General features: G+C 38.0%; 1 protein-coding gene across 2 annotated transcripts in view; it reads right to left on the reverse strand.

Annotated features, from left to right (window-relative positions):
* SLC66A2 (solute carrier family 66 member 2) overlaps nucleotides 1-11,715 on the reverse strand; it is a 68,728-nt gene extending 57,013 nt beyond the window's left edge. For both annotated transcript variants that reach the window (XM_058178821.1, XM_058178820.1), the window contains exons 1-2: nucleotides 11,481-11,715; nucleotides 9,058-9,400 (exon numbers count right to left, since the gene is read on the reverse strand). In XM_058178821.1, coding sequence (XP_058034804.1) covers nucleotides 9,058-9,287 — 230 coding nt within the window. In that variant the 5' untranslated portion in view covers nucleotides 9,288-9,400; nucleotides 11,481-11,715. The remainder of the gene's footprint in view (nucleotides 1-9,057; nucleotides 9,401-11,480) is intronic.
* Between the last annotated feature and the right edge of the window lie 3,936 nt (nucleotides 11,716-15,651).

Raw genomic sequence — 15,651 nt, forward strand, 5'->3', positions numbered from 1 at the left:
AGACCTGAAGGATAAGATTAGGGGCTGTTCATCAGAAAAGATGAATGTGGTTGCTAAAGGCTGATACCGAGTTGACAGCACATAACCTATCAATCAAGGAGTATTTAAGATATTGAAAAGACAGAAAGAAAGATTTTCCTACTGCATATTGGTATGAAATTATTAATGAAGAAAGATATCGAGTAAACAGTTGAATTATAGAAGATGCAAGGATAAGCATCATACAATTTAATGCTAGTTTGGATAATAGCTTTTCCTCTGGGAATGATCAAAACACATTCCCAAAGAAAATGAATATTTGCTTCCTTATCTAAGTGTTAAAAGGACTTGCCAGGCATATTTGATGCAAATATGCTTCTATATCCCATTAACTTGCTAAAATTCAATCAACCATACAGATGGAGAGACTGAAAAAAATTAGCTTTTCTAAAAGAGAATATCTGTAGCTCGGAGTTAAACTGTGGCGTTCTTGGTACTCTCTGAGCTTGCTTGCTTGCTTGCAGGTGTTTTATTACCTAACTAGTTAACATCATAAGTGGCTAACATGGATTGTTGATGTTGCCTAATCAAGTAATGAAGTATATGAAACCAAACAACCAAGTTCAGAAAACATCCAGGACTCCATTGCTTGTTCGGACGTACAGTAGCTCATTCTTACTGTAATCCTTTTTAATATAATTTTCTTCAGGGCTTGGTCAAATAGCAAGCCAAACTGAGAATGAATTAAGGGAGGGGCAAGCAATACACCATACAATTCTCCTCCCCTAAATACCAGAGCTAAGTTTAAGCTATTATGCATCCATCAAAAAAATAATGTTAATTTTGTCTACATTTAAAGATGAATGCATGGATCTACAGTATTCCTCAATCTATAAAATGAGTACTATCCAGCCAACCTAAAAGAATAGCACCCACAGGATGTTTTTTACCTAATTAAGGGTATCAGAGAAATAATCAAGAATAAATCATGTTCCATCTTCTGAATATTGCATGACCCGTTCCAGAAAGATTTTTGCCTCATGAGGCTTGAAAACATAAAGTTGAGTGCTGTAAAATAAATTGTAAAATCTTGTTTGCATCCCATCTTACACTGGTCTTTCTCAATTTACCGTAATACCTTCCAATTGTATTTGGCACTTTAAGCAATTACCAAAATTGCAATAGCATTGTTCTTCAAAATATCTGCAGAGCACAAATTTTAGAAAACTTTTTTGCATCATGCATGAAATGGCAATTTCTCTTGCTGTGCCATAAGTATATGAATGACCCTACGCACATAGAACAAATAATTATTTTCATGTCCTATGGTTGGGTACCAATCTAATTTAATTCAAAACCCACAGGAAAAAATCTACCCGGGTCAAAGCATCAAAACTGATTTTAAAAATGATACTGTACAGCTTTCTTCTCTAAACTCCCATCAACTTCCTGTAATTTTATATCATAGACTCATACGACTGGAAGGTCTTCTAATCCAAGCTCCTGTTCAAAACAGGAGTCTTTATACCATCCCAGACAAATGGTTCTCCAATTTTCTCTTGAAAACCTTCAGTAATGGAACACCTGTAACTCCAGGAGGCAAATCATTCCATTGCTTAATGATTTCATTGTCAGGAAATTCCTTTTTTCCAGGTTGGATCTCCCTCTGACAAGCTTCCATCCATTGCTTCTTTTCCTACCCTGAGGTGCTATGGAGAATAAATTGACCCTTTTCTCTGTGACAGTCCTTCAAGTGTTGGAAGACTTCTCTGAGTTTATTAGGCTAAACATACCTAGTTTCCTTAGACATTCATCATGCCTCCTGATCCCTAATCATCTTTGAATGATTTGTGTGGGATGGGGAGGGGGGGAAGTGTGTGTGTGTATACACGTATCTCTCTGTGTATGTGAATGACAATTAGTGTTCTTTTCTTTAAGAAGAATTGGATTTGTCAACGAAGTAACATCTCTGAGCTACTTGAAATCAATCTGATATTGAAAATACTGATTCCATTGAGGGAGAAAGGGATGAACGCTAAGAAATATGATATCTGATTAAACAAAAATGACAGTAGACTGAAAAGTCAAATCCTGAACAAGGTTTTTGGGACAAAGACAGAAAGGTAAAAGAAAGGTGCAGAATGAAGAGGGCTATGGAAACTAAAGATCACGTGTGTCTGGCAAGAAGAGCATGGAAGGAAAAGAATTTTGAAGACCATGGAGTATAAGAGAATATAAAAGAATCCATTTTTCATTATGTAAGCAACTCTTATAGACAACTCTTTGGGATCACTAATCATGCTACATCACCTGAGAATAGCCCCTAATAAACAAGGTTTACACCACACATTAAACCAAAGTCAAATAATGGGATACGTTTTTAACAATATAGTTCTAGCAAATAATATTGTGAGCCAAGCAAAGGATACATTTAAGATGAAGTCTATTCAATAATTAGAATTAACCTCAAAATCAGGTTAAAAATTACCCTCTAAAAATTTGCTTGTGTCAATTTACTGAGGTTGACAGAATAACTAATCTTGAACACCGATAGACTGTAGCAACAGATTTCTGATCATAAACCCAGAGTATAAAAGACCAGTATAGAAATGAAATGTTTCCTATTCAAGTTCTTCCAGAAATCTCTATAAGCAATAACAATTCTTGCCGATAAACATAGTCATCATGCACTGATTTTTACTGCAGCATGTTGGATTTATGATAATCATAATTCTATCCTTATTGCAGCTGGTGAGCATTAATGCACTATAACCTATATATAGTTATGACTTATGATTCTAGGCAAACAAATATGAACAGATGCATGCTTAATGCCTTTTAAACAGGATATCCCACTTTCAAGGGCAAACTGTTAATTTTTACTATTTAATTATTTTTAAATATTTTCATTCACAGTGTTTTTTAACTACAAGCCAAAATTACATTGGCCATTGTTTGGGAAAAGAGAAAGATGTAGCATAATATTGACAGTCCCCGGCTTACAACAGTTTGTTTAGTGACCAGCTGAGGTTACAACAGCCCTGAAAAATGTGACTTATGACCCTTTTTCACACTTATGACCATTACAGCATTCCCTTGGTCACGTGATCAAAAGTCAGATACTTGGCAACTGACTCATGACAGTCATGTGATTTGCGACCTTCTGACACACAAAGTCAATGGGGAAGCCAGATTCACAACCACCATGTTAGTAATTTAACAACTGCAATGATTCACTTAAAATATGTGGCAAAGAAGGTCACAAAATGGGGCAAAATTCATTTAACAAATGTCTCACTTAGCAAAGAAATTTTGGGCTCCATTGTGGTTGTAAGTCAAGGACTACCTGTAAACCAAAGTAAACTGAGAAATCTGAGCATCTTTTTTCTCTAAAAGCAGCCCATTAACAATTCAATAGGATTCAGTAACAATGAACATCAATACAATTTTTCATTTCCTGAACTTTCGCTCAGCATGTATTAATTCAAACGATAGGATCTCCATTAAATACCACAGTAAATTGTTTTGATCCAATTATCTATTAGAAGCTAATGTACAGTTGCCTTGTTCTGTGTGTGTGAGAGAGGCAAAAGATATCCAGAGAAAATGCAAATGTGAGTTTCAAAACATCATCAGGCTTTTCTTGAACTTTGCTATAATAGGGCAGCTTGGAAGTGAAAAGCTTACATGAGTCAATCTTTTAAAAAATCTTTTAAAATGCAGTCTTTCCCCCGTAAAATCTAAAAAGGCATGAGGAGAGAAAGTAGCACTGATCACCACTAGCAAAAATACAACCATCGTCAGAAAGAAGTCCTGCATCTAGCGTAAAAGAAATGCACCATTAAAGTCCCTAGTTGGTCTTTTTAAATATCTGTCAATAATAAATCAATCTGAAAAGCCCATCTTATAACAGCCTTGTACTGTTATATGATTTAGGTCTAGTTTTAAAGGAGGGGTTTCTGGGCTCAGTGCTTCTTCCCTTGTCTAACACTCAAGCTGAAAAGCATTTAGGTAGGCTATATAACCTAACTAGCCTGTTCTGCCTTCCTTGTTCCTTATTTTTGCCAATTATTCTTTCCCAGAGCTGGGGCAAGGTTGGAGCTGTGTTTGCTACTGGCCAGAAAACAATAACTCTGTCCCCACCTCTGCTAATTACATAGAAACAGGAAATCATTCAACTTATTTCATTGCAAACAAAACACTAACAGAAGAAACCTGGTAATTCCTTTGGATTATCCCAAGGAATATATAACTCAGCAGCTGTACAGGTACTGTACTCCATAAAACAGTTCAGCAACTCATGTTATGAATACTTAGGTGCATTTCCCAGAAAAAAATAATCCTTAGCAAAAAGAGGGCCTAATATTTTATAATGTTCTTATCAAATCCTGGTTTAAAAACAGATGGTTATGTCCAAGCTTACATTATCTGTTCACTTTGGTCTGATTTAAAAATAGAAATTATAGAATACAGATTTTATGCTAAGGAACATCACATAAACTGCATGAAAAGTGATATTCCTGAACTGCCCAAATTTATGTAATTATACAATTTGTACCCCAATTTTCATAACCCCAACCCTTCCATACTTCCACCTTTCACAATACTAGCCAACACAGTATCAACAGTAGAAACCTTCAAATTTCTAGGTTCTATCATATCGCAAGATCTAAAATGGACAGCTAACATCAAAAACATCATCAAAAAAGGACAACAAAGAATGTTCTTTCTGCTCAGTAAGCTCAAACTGCCCAAGGAGCTGCTGATTCAGTTTTACAGAGGAATTATTGAGTCTGTCATTTGCACCTCTATAACTGTCTGGTTTGGTTCTGCAACCCAACAAGAAAAACACAGACTTCAGAGGATAATTAGAACTGCAGAAAAAATAATTGCTACCAACCTGCCTTCCATTGAGGACCTGTATACTGCACGAATCAAGAAGAGGGCCGTGAAAATATTTACAGATCCCTCACATCCAGGACATAAACTGTTTCAACTCCTACCCTCAAAACGACGCTATAGAGCACTGCACACCAGAACAACTAGACACAAGAACAGTTTTTTCCCGAAGGCCATCACTCTGCTAAACAAATAATTCCCTCAACACTGTCAAACTATTTACTGAATCTGCACTACTATTAATCTTCTCATAGTTCCCATCACCAATCTCTTTCCACTTATGACTGTATGACTATAACTTGTTGCTGGCAATCCTTATGATTTATATTGATATATTGACCATCATTTGTGTTGTAAATGTTGTACCTTGATGAACGTATCTTTTCTTTTATGTACACTGAGAGCATATGCACCAAGACAAATTCCTTGTGTGTCCAATCACACTTGGCCAATAAAAATTCTATTCTATTCTATAACAACATTGGAAGCCATGTACTGTATTTTGTCTGCTCTGTATTAACTCCTTACGTTTAAATAGGCATAATTGGAACTAGTGACATATTCAAATTTCATTAAACACCTGTCTATAATATTCTTATAAAAGGATGTTGTTGCTGTTAGTTGCGAAGTCATGTCTGACTCATCATGACCCCATGGACAGCATTCCTCCAGGCCTTCCTGTCCTCTACCATCCTCTGGAGTCCATTTAAGTTCACACCTACTGCTTCAGTGACTCCATCCAGGCACCTCGTTCTCTGCTGTCCCCCTTCTTCTTTTGCCCTCAATCTTTCCCAGCATTAGGTACTTCTCCAGTGAGTCCTTCCTTCTCATTAGGTGGCCAAAGTATTTGAGTTTCATCTTCATGATCTGGCTTTCTAAAGAGCAGACAGGGTTGAACTCCTCAAGGACTGACAGGTCTTCTCCACTACCATAGTTCAAAGGCCTCAATTTTTTGGCACTCAGCCTTTCTTATGGTCCAACTTTCACAGCCATACATTGCAACTGGGAAAACCATAGCCTTGACTATATGCACTTTTGTTGGCAGGGTGATGTCTCTGCTTTTTAGTATGCTGTCTAGATTTGCCATAGCTTTCCTCCCCAGGAGCAAGCGTCTAGATTAAGAAACAAGATTAAATTCTTTGAATTAAGATTTTGGGCTAGTCACCATCTTTCAACCTAACCACTTCCAAAAGTTTATTGTGAGGAAAAATTGGGAAGGATGAGAGATACAAAGAAAGACACGCAAACAATTTCTCCCCCTACCTATTTAGCGCTTTAGATTAAAAAAGGATCTAATATATTTGACTTGCAGAAAGGTGCTTTATTTTCAAGATCCTTTGATGCTGTGGTTTTTATATTTCATAATTACAACAATGTAATAACAATCTGGAAACATAGTCCCTTAAATAAATGAAAACACATACATTGTGTCTCAGTAATATTCTATTTACAGCACAGTAATACCATTTATGACATCAACTTAAACTTAGGCTCTGAAATAATTACACTGGTTTGTGCAGGGAAGCACCATAGGAAAAGTAAAGATAACTAGTTTCTATCATTTATTCAACTGGTGGTGAAGGTGCAGAGGGAACATATGACCCTCCAAATGCTACCCAACCGTTATTCTCATCATCCTGTACACTAGACACATTGACAGGAACAAAGGAGACTTCATCAACTTCTAAGGGGACAATATGCTTCATTCTTAACTCTAATTTCAATGATAGTCTTGATCAGCATGGCTCAATAAGGATTCAATGAACATTCATTATTCCTTTACAAAGAATTGTTTAATGAAAGGCCAATTTCGATCAGATTTCCAAAACCAACTATAAAGCAAATAATAAAAATCTAATTCTATCTTTTTTGCAGCCTATCTTTTTTGAAGGTCAGATCCTGATGGTGGATGATAGATAAATAAATTTATATGGTAGATATCACAAGAAAAAACAATACTTCTATTTGTCTCCAAGTGCTTTATTCCGCATTACATTTTTAAGTAATGCGGAATACTTCCTAAAAGCTCATCTGTAACCAAATTAAAATCTGAGGAAAGCCCTTCCCACAAAGATTTATGATCAAACTAAATACATAGGGCTAATGGTTTCCTTTATGTTTAGTCATAAACATTGATCAGTTATATGTTGATGAAAGATACTTTGCTTCAAGATCAGGATGAAAGTCTTCTGAAGTTGAAGAAAAGGCTGACAGATGACTGTGCTATTCATCCACCCACTAAATCATAGAGATATTTGATACTAAGACCAATGTTGTTACATTTCAAACGTTATATGACACAGTACATACACCGTAAACTGTCTACCGTGGACCTTTCATGTTTCTTAAGAGGTCCCTAAGGGGGCGTGCATAAGCGCACCAGCGTGCCTACCGTCCCTGTCCTACTGTTCCCAATTATATCTAATCATTCTATGTGTTTATGGCTATGTTTTGCCAATTTATATCCTTGTTTTGTGCCAATTTTTTCATGTGTCCATATTCTTGTTTTCTTGTACTTGTGGACAAATAAATAAATAAATAAATAAATAAATTCCTACACATAAATTAGCTCTGCCATAATCTAATAATTTGTGAATGATCCCAAACTAGGCAGTTGTCATCAAACAGGGCCTTTTGCTGCATTCTAGTATATGCATGATAAATTGAAATTCATTCAGGAAATATGTGCATTTTAAAATAAGATTAATTTTACATTTTATTATTTTTATTTTATACCTGGCACTTTCTCACAGTAATATGACATGTACAAGAGAATCTTACAATGCTGCTGTATAATTGAAACATGTATCCTGTACATAACCCATAATGAACAGCCAGTTTCCAGAAAGATATATATGCTTGTTCAGCAAAAACCTGAAAGTCATCGTTGTCATTCTAACATTATATAAACCTTTACTGATCACAATAGTCTACAAAACCTTGTGCTGTAAGCAGTGAGGCTTTAAAGCTCCACAGCTTTCTCAATTAGCTCCAACAATCTACAGATTGAAGAAATGAACTAGCGGAATACTGTGAATACAGTAGTCACATAATACTGTATCATTTCATTTCAGATAATTGGGGGGACATGATGGCCTAGCAGTTAAAATGCTGGGCTTATCCACCGGAAGATTGGCCATCCGAGACCCAAGCACTATGTGACGGGGTGAATTCCAATTCCTGCCCCAGTTCCTGCCAACCTAGCAGTTCAAAACCATAAAACTCCCATAAATAGATACCACTTGGTGGGTGGGAAGGTAATAGCATTCCATGCGCCCTGGCTATAAGTCATGCTGTCCACATGACCACAGAAGCGTCTTCAGACAATGCTGGGTCCCTAGACTAGGAAACAGAAATGAGTACTGACCCTTAAGAGTCGGACACAAATGGACAAGGGAAACTTACTTTTTTTTAAAAAAAAGTTATTTAATTGGGGCTATTCTTTGGTAGGGGCTGAGCAGACTTCAAAGTCAATGGTAAAAAGGGCTTTGGAGTATATGGGGATAAATACACAGCACTTGACTGCAATCCCTTAAAACAACGTTGTCATTTCCCAAGAGTCACAAGACTGCCATCTGATCTGAAGTAAAGACACTTTTGATTTAAGCGTTACAGACAGGTCCAATTGGTGTTTGCCTGCTCTTGAAGGATCTTTTTCCCTTCAGTTCTAAAATGCCACATAGCCTTATTCTTCATAATACATTTAATTGTTCGTTAATCTTATACTATGTCTGCTAGATGAATATTGCTAAAGCCTCTGCAGCTAATTTCAAAAGAGCCTTTGTTTAGGTTTAGACGTTTTCAAATCCCGGCAACTTCCGGCTGACAAAAATATGCAAGCTTTCCAATACAGCATATACAATATATTTCAAAATATTAGATATCACAAATTTAGGACTTTCATTAGGTATCACAGGTTTAGGGCAACCACAAAAATGCCATTTGGGTTTCAGGTATCCTTTTGAATATACTCACAATATATTGACAAAGGACCCAGAGAGAGGCCAAATACAGCTGATATATTACTTATACTTCAAAGGGGTTTCATGGAATTTGGCAGCACAGTAAATCTCTCTCTCTCTCTCTCTCACACACACACACACTTTTCTTTTTTCAGATATCCATAGATCATCCAAAAGTACAGAGAGAAATTTAGTTTTTAAGAAAGAAACAACTTACCAAAAGAGTATCCTTAAAATGTTTGCAATTAATAATACTAAGCACACGTAGGTTGAAAAGCCCTCTGCATTCTGTGTCCTTTTAATATCTCGGTATTGAGGGATGTATGGCACTACACCTCCAAACATCATGGCTGCCGAAGCCCCCCAGGATATCAGCTGTTGAACTGCAGTTACCAGCCATTCCCAGCCATCTGCTTCCATCATGGGCAGGATGATGTCTCTTAACATGAGGGCAGTTGATAACAAAAGGGAAGCCCCTTTTTTACTTCCTCAGGATTTACTGACTTGTATTCATATCTGATTAATCTTCCAATAGGCCGTATGCCATTCTTTAAGCAACACTAGAAAAACAAAGTGAGATGAGACAAATTCAAAACTTGATTGGAAATATTCAGTTGCATAATTAGAAAATAAATCATAATGATCTAGAGGAAAAGGCAATCTATTTGCCTAAACTAGTGCTTGTTCCATCTTGCTGACATTTAAACAAAATATCTGAGTTGTCAAGAACAGGAAAGCTTAACAATCCTAAAAATAAGTTTTCTAACAAAATATACTTACTAAAACTTATTGGTTAATGCACCCATGATATAAAATGTGCTCATTTGCTGAGTTACTGGTTCCAGCCTAGCAAGCTTTTTCAAATTAATTCCATTAAAGGGCTGCATAGTTTTATAATATAGTAAATAATTCCACAGGTTGGATAGCACACTTATAATTACCGGTAATGGCATAAACATGTAACACTTTTAGGACTGACGCTTGTAAGACAACTACTCTCCATACTAAAAAACCCACATATTTTAATGATAGACAAATCAGAAGCAATCTAGTAGCTTTTAATTAAATGTGTTAATTGAAAAAGGTGCTACCCGATTCCTTTAGATTTTTGGTCATCATGAACTAACATGGCTCACCTCTTAAAAAATAGATTTTCCATGATTGAGAATTCCTATAATCATGAGTTTTAATGAGTAAAAATTCAACAGAGACTGATAAACTGCTATTGACGTATTTGGTCAACAGCAATACAAACAAGATTTTTACTCAAATTAGCATAGTTATAGAGTATTTTAAAATTATCCCTTATCAGAAAATAAGCAAGAAGCATTCCTCCTTGTACACAAGAGATAAAATATCTCACTTGCCAATTGAACTTTCAAAATATTTCACTTGCCTATTGAACTCTTAATAACTTTCTTATTTAACCAATTACATTGTCATGGTTTTCCTTTCATTAGGAGTCATTTCCAACAATCAAAATGATTTTTAATCAACAAACTCACAGTTTCCCCCCCACACAAACACACCCTACAAATACAACAGCTGCAATTCCCAGAATGCCCAGTCAGATCACAGGGAATTCTGGGACCCGTAGACCCAATTCCCCTGCAGGGCATTTAACTTTAAAAAGCTCACTTAATTATTCTAAGTAATTCTCAAAACACGCCGTACTAACTTCTTGTCAGAGGAAACGATCAACTACCTGCTTGTCAAGGAAATTAATACAGGTAGTGCTCAACTTACAACTAAGCCCAAAATTGCCATCGCTAAACGAGACAGTTGTTAAGTGAGCGTTGCCCCATTTTGCAAACTTTCTTGCCACAGCTGTTCAGTGATATCACAGCAGTTGTTAAATCAGTCACACGGTTGTAAAGTGAATCTGGCTTCCCCATTCACTTTGTCAGAAGACTGCAAAATGACCCCAGGACACTTCCACTGTCATAAATACATGCCAGTTGTCCAACGTCTGAATTTTCATCACATCACCATGGGGGATAAGTGCAACAGTTGTAAGCGTGAAAAATAGTTATGAGTCACTTTTTTCAGTGTCACTGTCACTTTGGTCACTAAACGAATGGGCTGCAAGTCAAAGACTGACCACCTGTACAGTTAAAGAAGAAGAACAGGGAGACACTGATCTATGAAATCATGAAAATGCAATGAAGAGATGAAAGAAACAAGTTCTGCACTCTCCCTTCCTAGAGGAGAGGAACCAGGAACTGCAGAAGGTAAGACTCCCCTTCAGACTTTCTGCCTCTTCAGCTGAACAGACCAAATTGACAATAACTGGCACCCCAAATTAGGGAGTCCAGGCTGAGACTTTAAGCCAGAAGATCATTTTAGCCACAGCCCCCGCTTTACGGGGGGGGGGGAGAGAAAGAAAGCGAGAGGAAGTGAAAAAGCCACTTTCCCCTAAGTGTGTTTTTTCTCCCCCTCCACTCCTCTCTCAATGGCCAACCGCGGCTCTGACACCAACCGCGACTTCTGCTTCCCTTCCACGCTCACTTAGCAACTCCGCCAAACTGCCCGGCTTCCAAAAGGCAGTGGGGCGGCCAAACCCTTACGCCGCCCCCCCCCTCCACGAAAGAGGAAGAAATGGGGGCTCCTGCAGGGCAGGGGGGCTCGCCCTCTCCTTACCTGGGCTCTCCCCAAGGCCCCTCGCCCCAAGAATCGCGCATCTCCCCCTCTTGCTCGGGGGAGCCCCAGCCCGGGGCGCCGCTCCCGCCCGAGACTGCGCTGAAGCCACAGCTGCGCTGCGCCCTTTTCCTTTGCCCGGGGCTCCCAAAGCCACAGGCGCCTCCGCTGCTACCGCTGCCTCCCTGGGCGACTGGAAACAAGGAGCTGGCAGCGGCAGCCCCCAAGCAGCGAGAAAATGAGCCCTGCCTCTGTGACATCACTAGAAGCTGAAGCGCCTCCGTCTATGAAGAAATCCGCCCTTCCCGGCCTGTCGTCGTTTGGGTCCTAGCGTCCGACCTGTTCCTGAGAGAAGGAGACTCGCTAAAATCCTGGGAAACGCGTGGGGGAGATCTCAGATTTCCAAAAGAGAACCCCGAGATCGTTCTCTTTCTGCTAAGCAAGGATTTAGATGGGGACCCCCTACCCACCTACCTAAAATAATGGGGTTTTTTTCCCCTTCCCCATCAGATGCGAGAAAAGAAAGTTGTTGGAAAAATAGTACATATAATAATAATGTCATATTATCTTTTATTATATCACATCGGGACGCGGTGGCTCAGTGGCTAAGATGCTGAGCTTGTCAGTCGAAAGGTTGGCAGTTCAGTGGTTTGAATCCCTAGTGCCACGTAACGGGGTGAGCTCCCATTACTTGTCCCAGCTTCTGCCAACCTAGCAGTTCGAAAGCACGTAAAAAATGCAAGCAGAAAAATAGCAACCATCTTTGGTGGGAAGGTAACAGTGTTCTGTGCGCCTTTGGTGGTTAGTCATGCCGGCCACATGATGATGGAGATGTCTTCAGACAGCGCTGGCTCTTTGGCTTTGAAACTGAGATGAGCACCGCCCCCTAGAGTCGGAAACGACTAGCACATATGTGCAAGGGTAACCTTTACCTTTAATATAATATAATATAATATAATATAATATGATATGATATGATATGATATGATATGATATGATATGATATGATATATGATATGATCATGAAGTCTTCCTGAAACAAATTGAGCATGTTTTGTGTAGAATATAAATAGATCGGAGCTGCTTCCCAATGCTTCTTTAAAATGTCATAATCACCAACTGCGGTGGTAATATACTATTTTTAACTGAAGAAGTGTGTTGAAGAAAGAAAATATGTGTGGGGGGAGAGACAGGTTTGTGCTTGCATTAAATGCCTTAAGAGTTGTTTCCTATTATTATTATTCAAATTTGTTACAGCAACCCAATTCCAACAGACTGGGCGGTGTACAAAACTATAAATTTTAACTACTGTTACATAAATTCTTGCCTACTGATACTTAGTTGGTAATTATGTCTCAGCTTCCTATGAAATATTCAAGGCATCCTTCATGGGAAATGGTATAACTTCAAACCGTTCTGGTTAAAAAAAAACTTCCATAAAACTAAAGGGCATTAGCAGCTTGCAGGGTTTTGTTTTTTTTAAGTGCTCTGTAAAACTTTATTTAACTCTGTCCAGCAATAAATCCAATATACGTAGTTCAAAGGACATGCTTCTAAGGAACCATATAGAACTGGCACCAGGAGTAAGGAAGCAGCCCCAATCAACAATGTCTTGCAGAAACTACACCCACTGAGACAGGAAGGAAATGTAAAAACAAGAGGCCCAGCTCATGGTGTTCCATAAAGTGATAATATAGAGAGAGAAGTTATTATTCAAAAGTGTTACAAGGTCAAAACAGCTTTTCCTTGATCAAATGTTTTATCAGACAAAATAAAATGAAATAAATTAACAATCTTTCAGCAGCAGAAATGACAACCCCACACAAGCTGAATTTAGAATATGTATCTTTCCATTAAACTCAATGTCCTGAGTTCATAAGGGGAGTTTGGGAGGGCGGTAGAATTAGTACCAGTCCTTGCAACTTTGTTCGGAAAAAATTTCAGCTGTGGTTTGCTGTTGCCTCCTTCCTAGGGGTGAGAATGACTGACTGGCTCAAGGACCCCCAACTGGTTTTGGGCCTAATGTGGAACTGGAACTCACTGTCTCCCAGTTTTTAATCTAATGTCTTAACCTCTATACCAGTGTTTTTCAATCTTGGCATGTTGAAAGTGTTGAAGTCCACATATCTTAAGCTTCTCAAAGTTGACAAGTACTGCTCTACACCAAACTGGCTCATACAGTGCATTGTTATATAAATGAAGTAAATAAATAACACAATCAATGGAACTCTTATTTCCTTTCTAAACTGGTAATTAAAACATCAGCTTAGGTTCTGGTGTGTGTTGGCTCCACAAAGCTCAAGAAATTCCCCTCCAATTTTCATGGAATTAAACATGCCAAATTTCTACCATTAGAGAACTAGATGCAAAAGAGTATCTAGAAGAAAATCCAGAAGATATAACAGTCTTATTTCTGCTTCGTATTCCTCCAAGATCCAAGAACAGCATTTTGCAAGTTACCCCACAGAACAAATACAAAAAGCACCAATTAGTCTCCCGTTGGCAAAGTCAATAGATCCTTCAAAATCAAAGAATTTTTTTTTAAAGTATCTTTTTTCTTTTTTTGAATACTGGGGATTTTAAAGGTCACAATGGTTGTGTTAAAGCGTACAGATTTTTCATTCATTTTCCTCTTAAAGTTTCTGACCTCCCACCCCAAAGGGACCTTGGCCAATCCTACATTTAGAGTTCAACCTTTCACAAAGGCTAGTGACCATCCAACTAACTTAAATGTTGAGGAAAAAATATCAGTGCTACTGTCAGTTTCAAAGAGAGCCAGACCAAACGTTTTCCTGTAATCCCAATCATTTTGCATTGGCTGACCCCCCCACAAACAACAGTGTTGTTGTTTTTTACTTTACTAGCAGCAAAAAATGGCCTATTCTCTCTCTCTCTTCCTCTCCCTCTCTCTCTCTCATCAAATCCAGACTCCTATGAAGATGCTCAAATTCAGCAAGCACTCCATATCTTCCAAGCAGCAGCTAATCTTCAGAGGCGCCCACCTTTCCATTAGCTAGCTCTGCAGTCAACTGCACACTCCTCCGTCTGTTGGTTTTCAATAGCATCTCCCAGGATCCTTAGACAAAATACGATTTCTTCAATTTGCATGTAATTTGGAGAAAAATTGCTTTCCCTGGTGTGTAAATCCACTGGTTGTTGTTGTTGTTTTTAAAAAAATTCCTTAGTTAATCTAATTGGATTCGCTTTTTTATCCTTTCCAACTCAACAGAAAATTGAAAAAAATATATGTATATGAGCTCATGATCCTGTCTGTCAGCAGGCTAAGTCTCTGAATACTGACAGAACTAGCCAAATTTGCCATGAAAGGACTGAGGAAGAAGCAGCAAAAGAGAGATCAATTTGAAATGGGCTGGTCTGGTTGGGGAATATACAGATGACAAAAAATTCCCTGGGCAGCTTCTCAGGATGCTTCTGAGTGCACCATGATATTGCCTTTCCCAACTTCCTAGTTAGGTGACCCAGAACAGAGTTACTATTACAAACAAAAATGTCCTTGTTCTAGTAAAACCTGTCTTGCTAGTCTCATATGTTTCTTCAATGCATGCAAGCCATCTATATACTTAAGGGTGAATAGGAATATTTAAGAGGGTGTGTCACTTCTGTTCCTTAACTCTTATGTAAAAAACAAATCCAATGGCAGATCCATTGAAATATCACCACTTTCATTTGAGTAAATAATTAAACTTGATTCCTGGTGATTTCACAGACAAATGCATCTAGTTTTCTTGGCAACAATATGGAAGTGGTTTGCTTTTAGGTTTTTAAAAAAACTTTGAAATCTAGCCCATAGTTCTTATACAAGTAGTCCTCGACTTACGACTACAATTGAGCCCAAAATTTCCATTGCTAAGCAAGGCAGTAGTTAAGTGAGTTTTGGCCCATTTTACAACTTTTCTTGCCATAGTTGTTAAGTGAATCATTGCAGTTATTTAGTTAGTAACAAGGTTGTAAAGTGAATCTGGCTTCCCCATTGATTTTGATTGTAAGAAGCCAAACAAGGTCAGGCAGGTTGTTGCCTTCTTTTCTTGCAACAAACTTTAAAGACCTGTTACAGGTTTTGTGAGTTTAAGGTGGTAGGGTGTTACTCTTATGGTCTTTTCTTATGGTCTCTCTTTTCTCACCAATCTTCAAGGTAATTTCACTATAAAATTTC

The sequence above is a fragment of the Ahaetulla prasina genome, chromosome 3 (genome assembly GCF_028640845.1).
Source record: "Ahaetulla prasina isolate Xishuangbanna chromosome 3, ASM2864084v1, whole genome shotgun sequence".
Classification (NCBI taxonomy): Eukaryota; Metazoa; Chordata; class Lepidosauria; order Squamata; family Colubridae; genus Ahaetulla; species Ahaetulla prasina.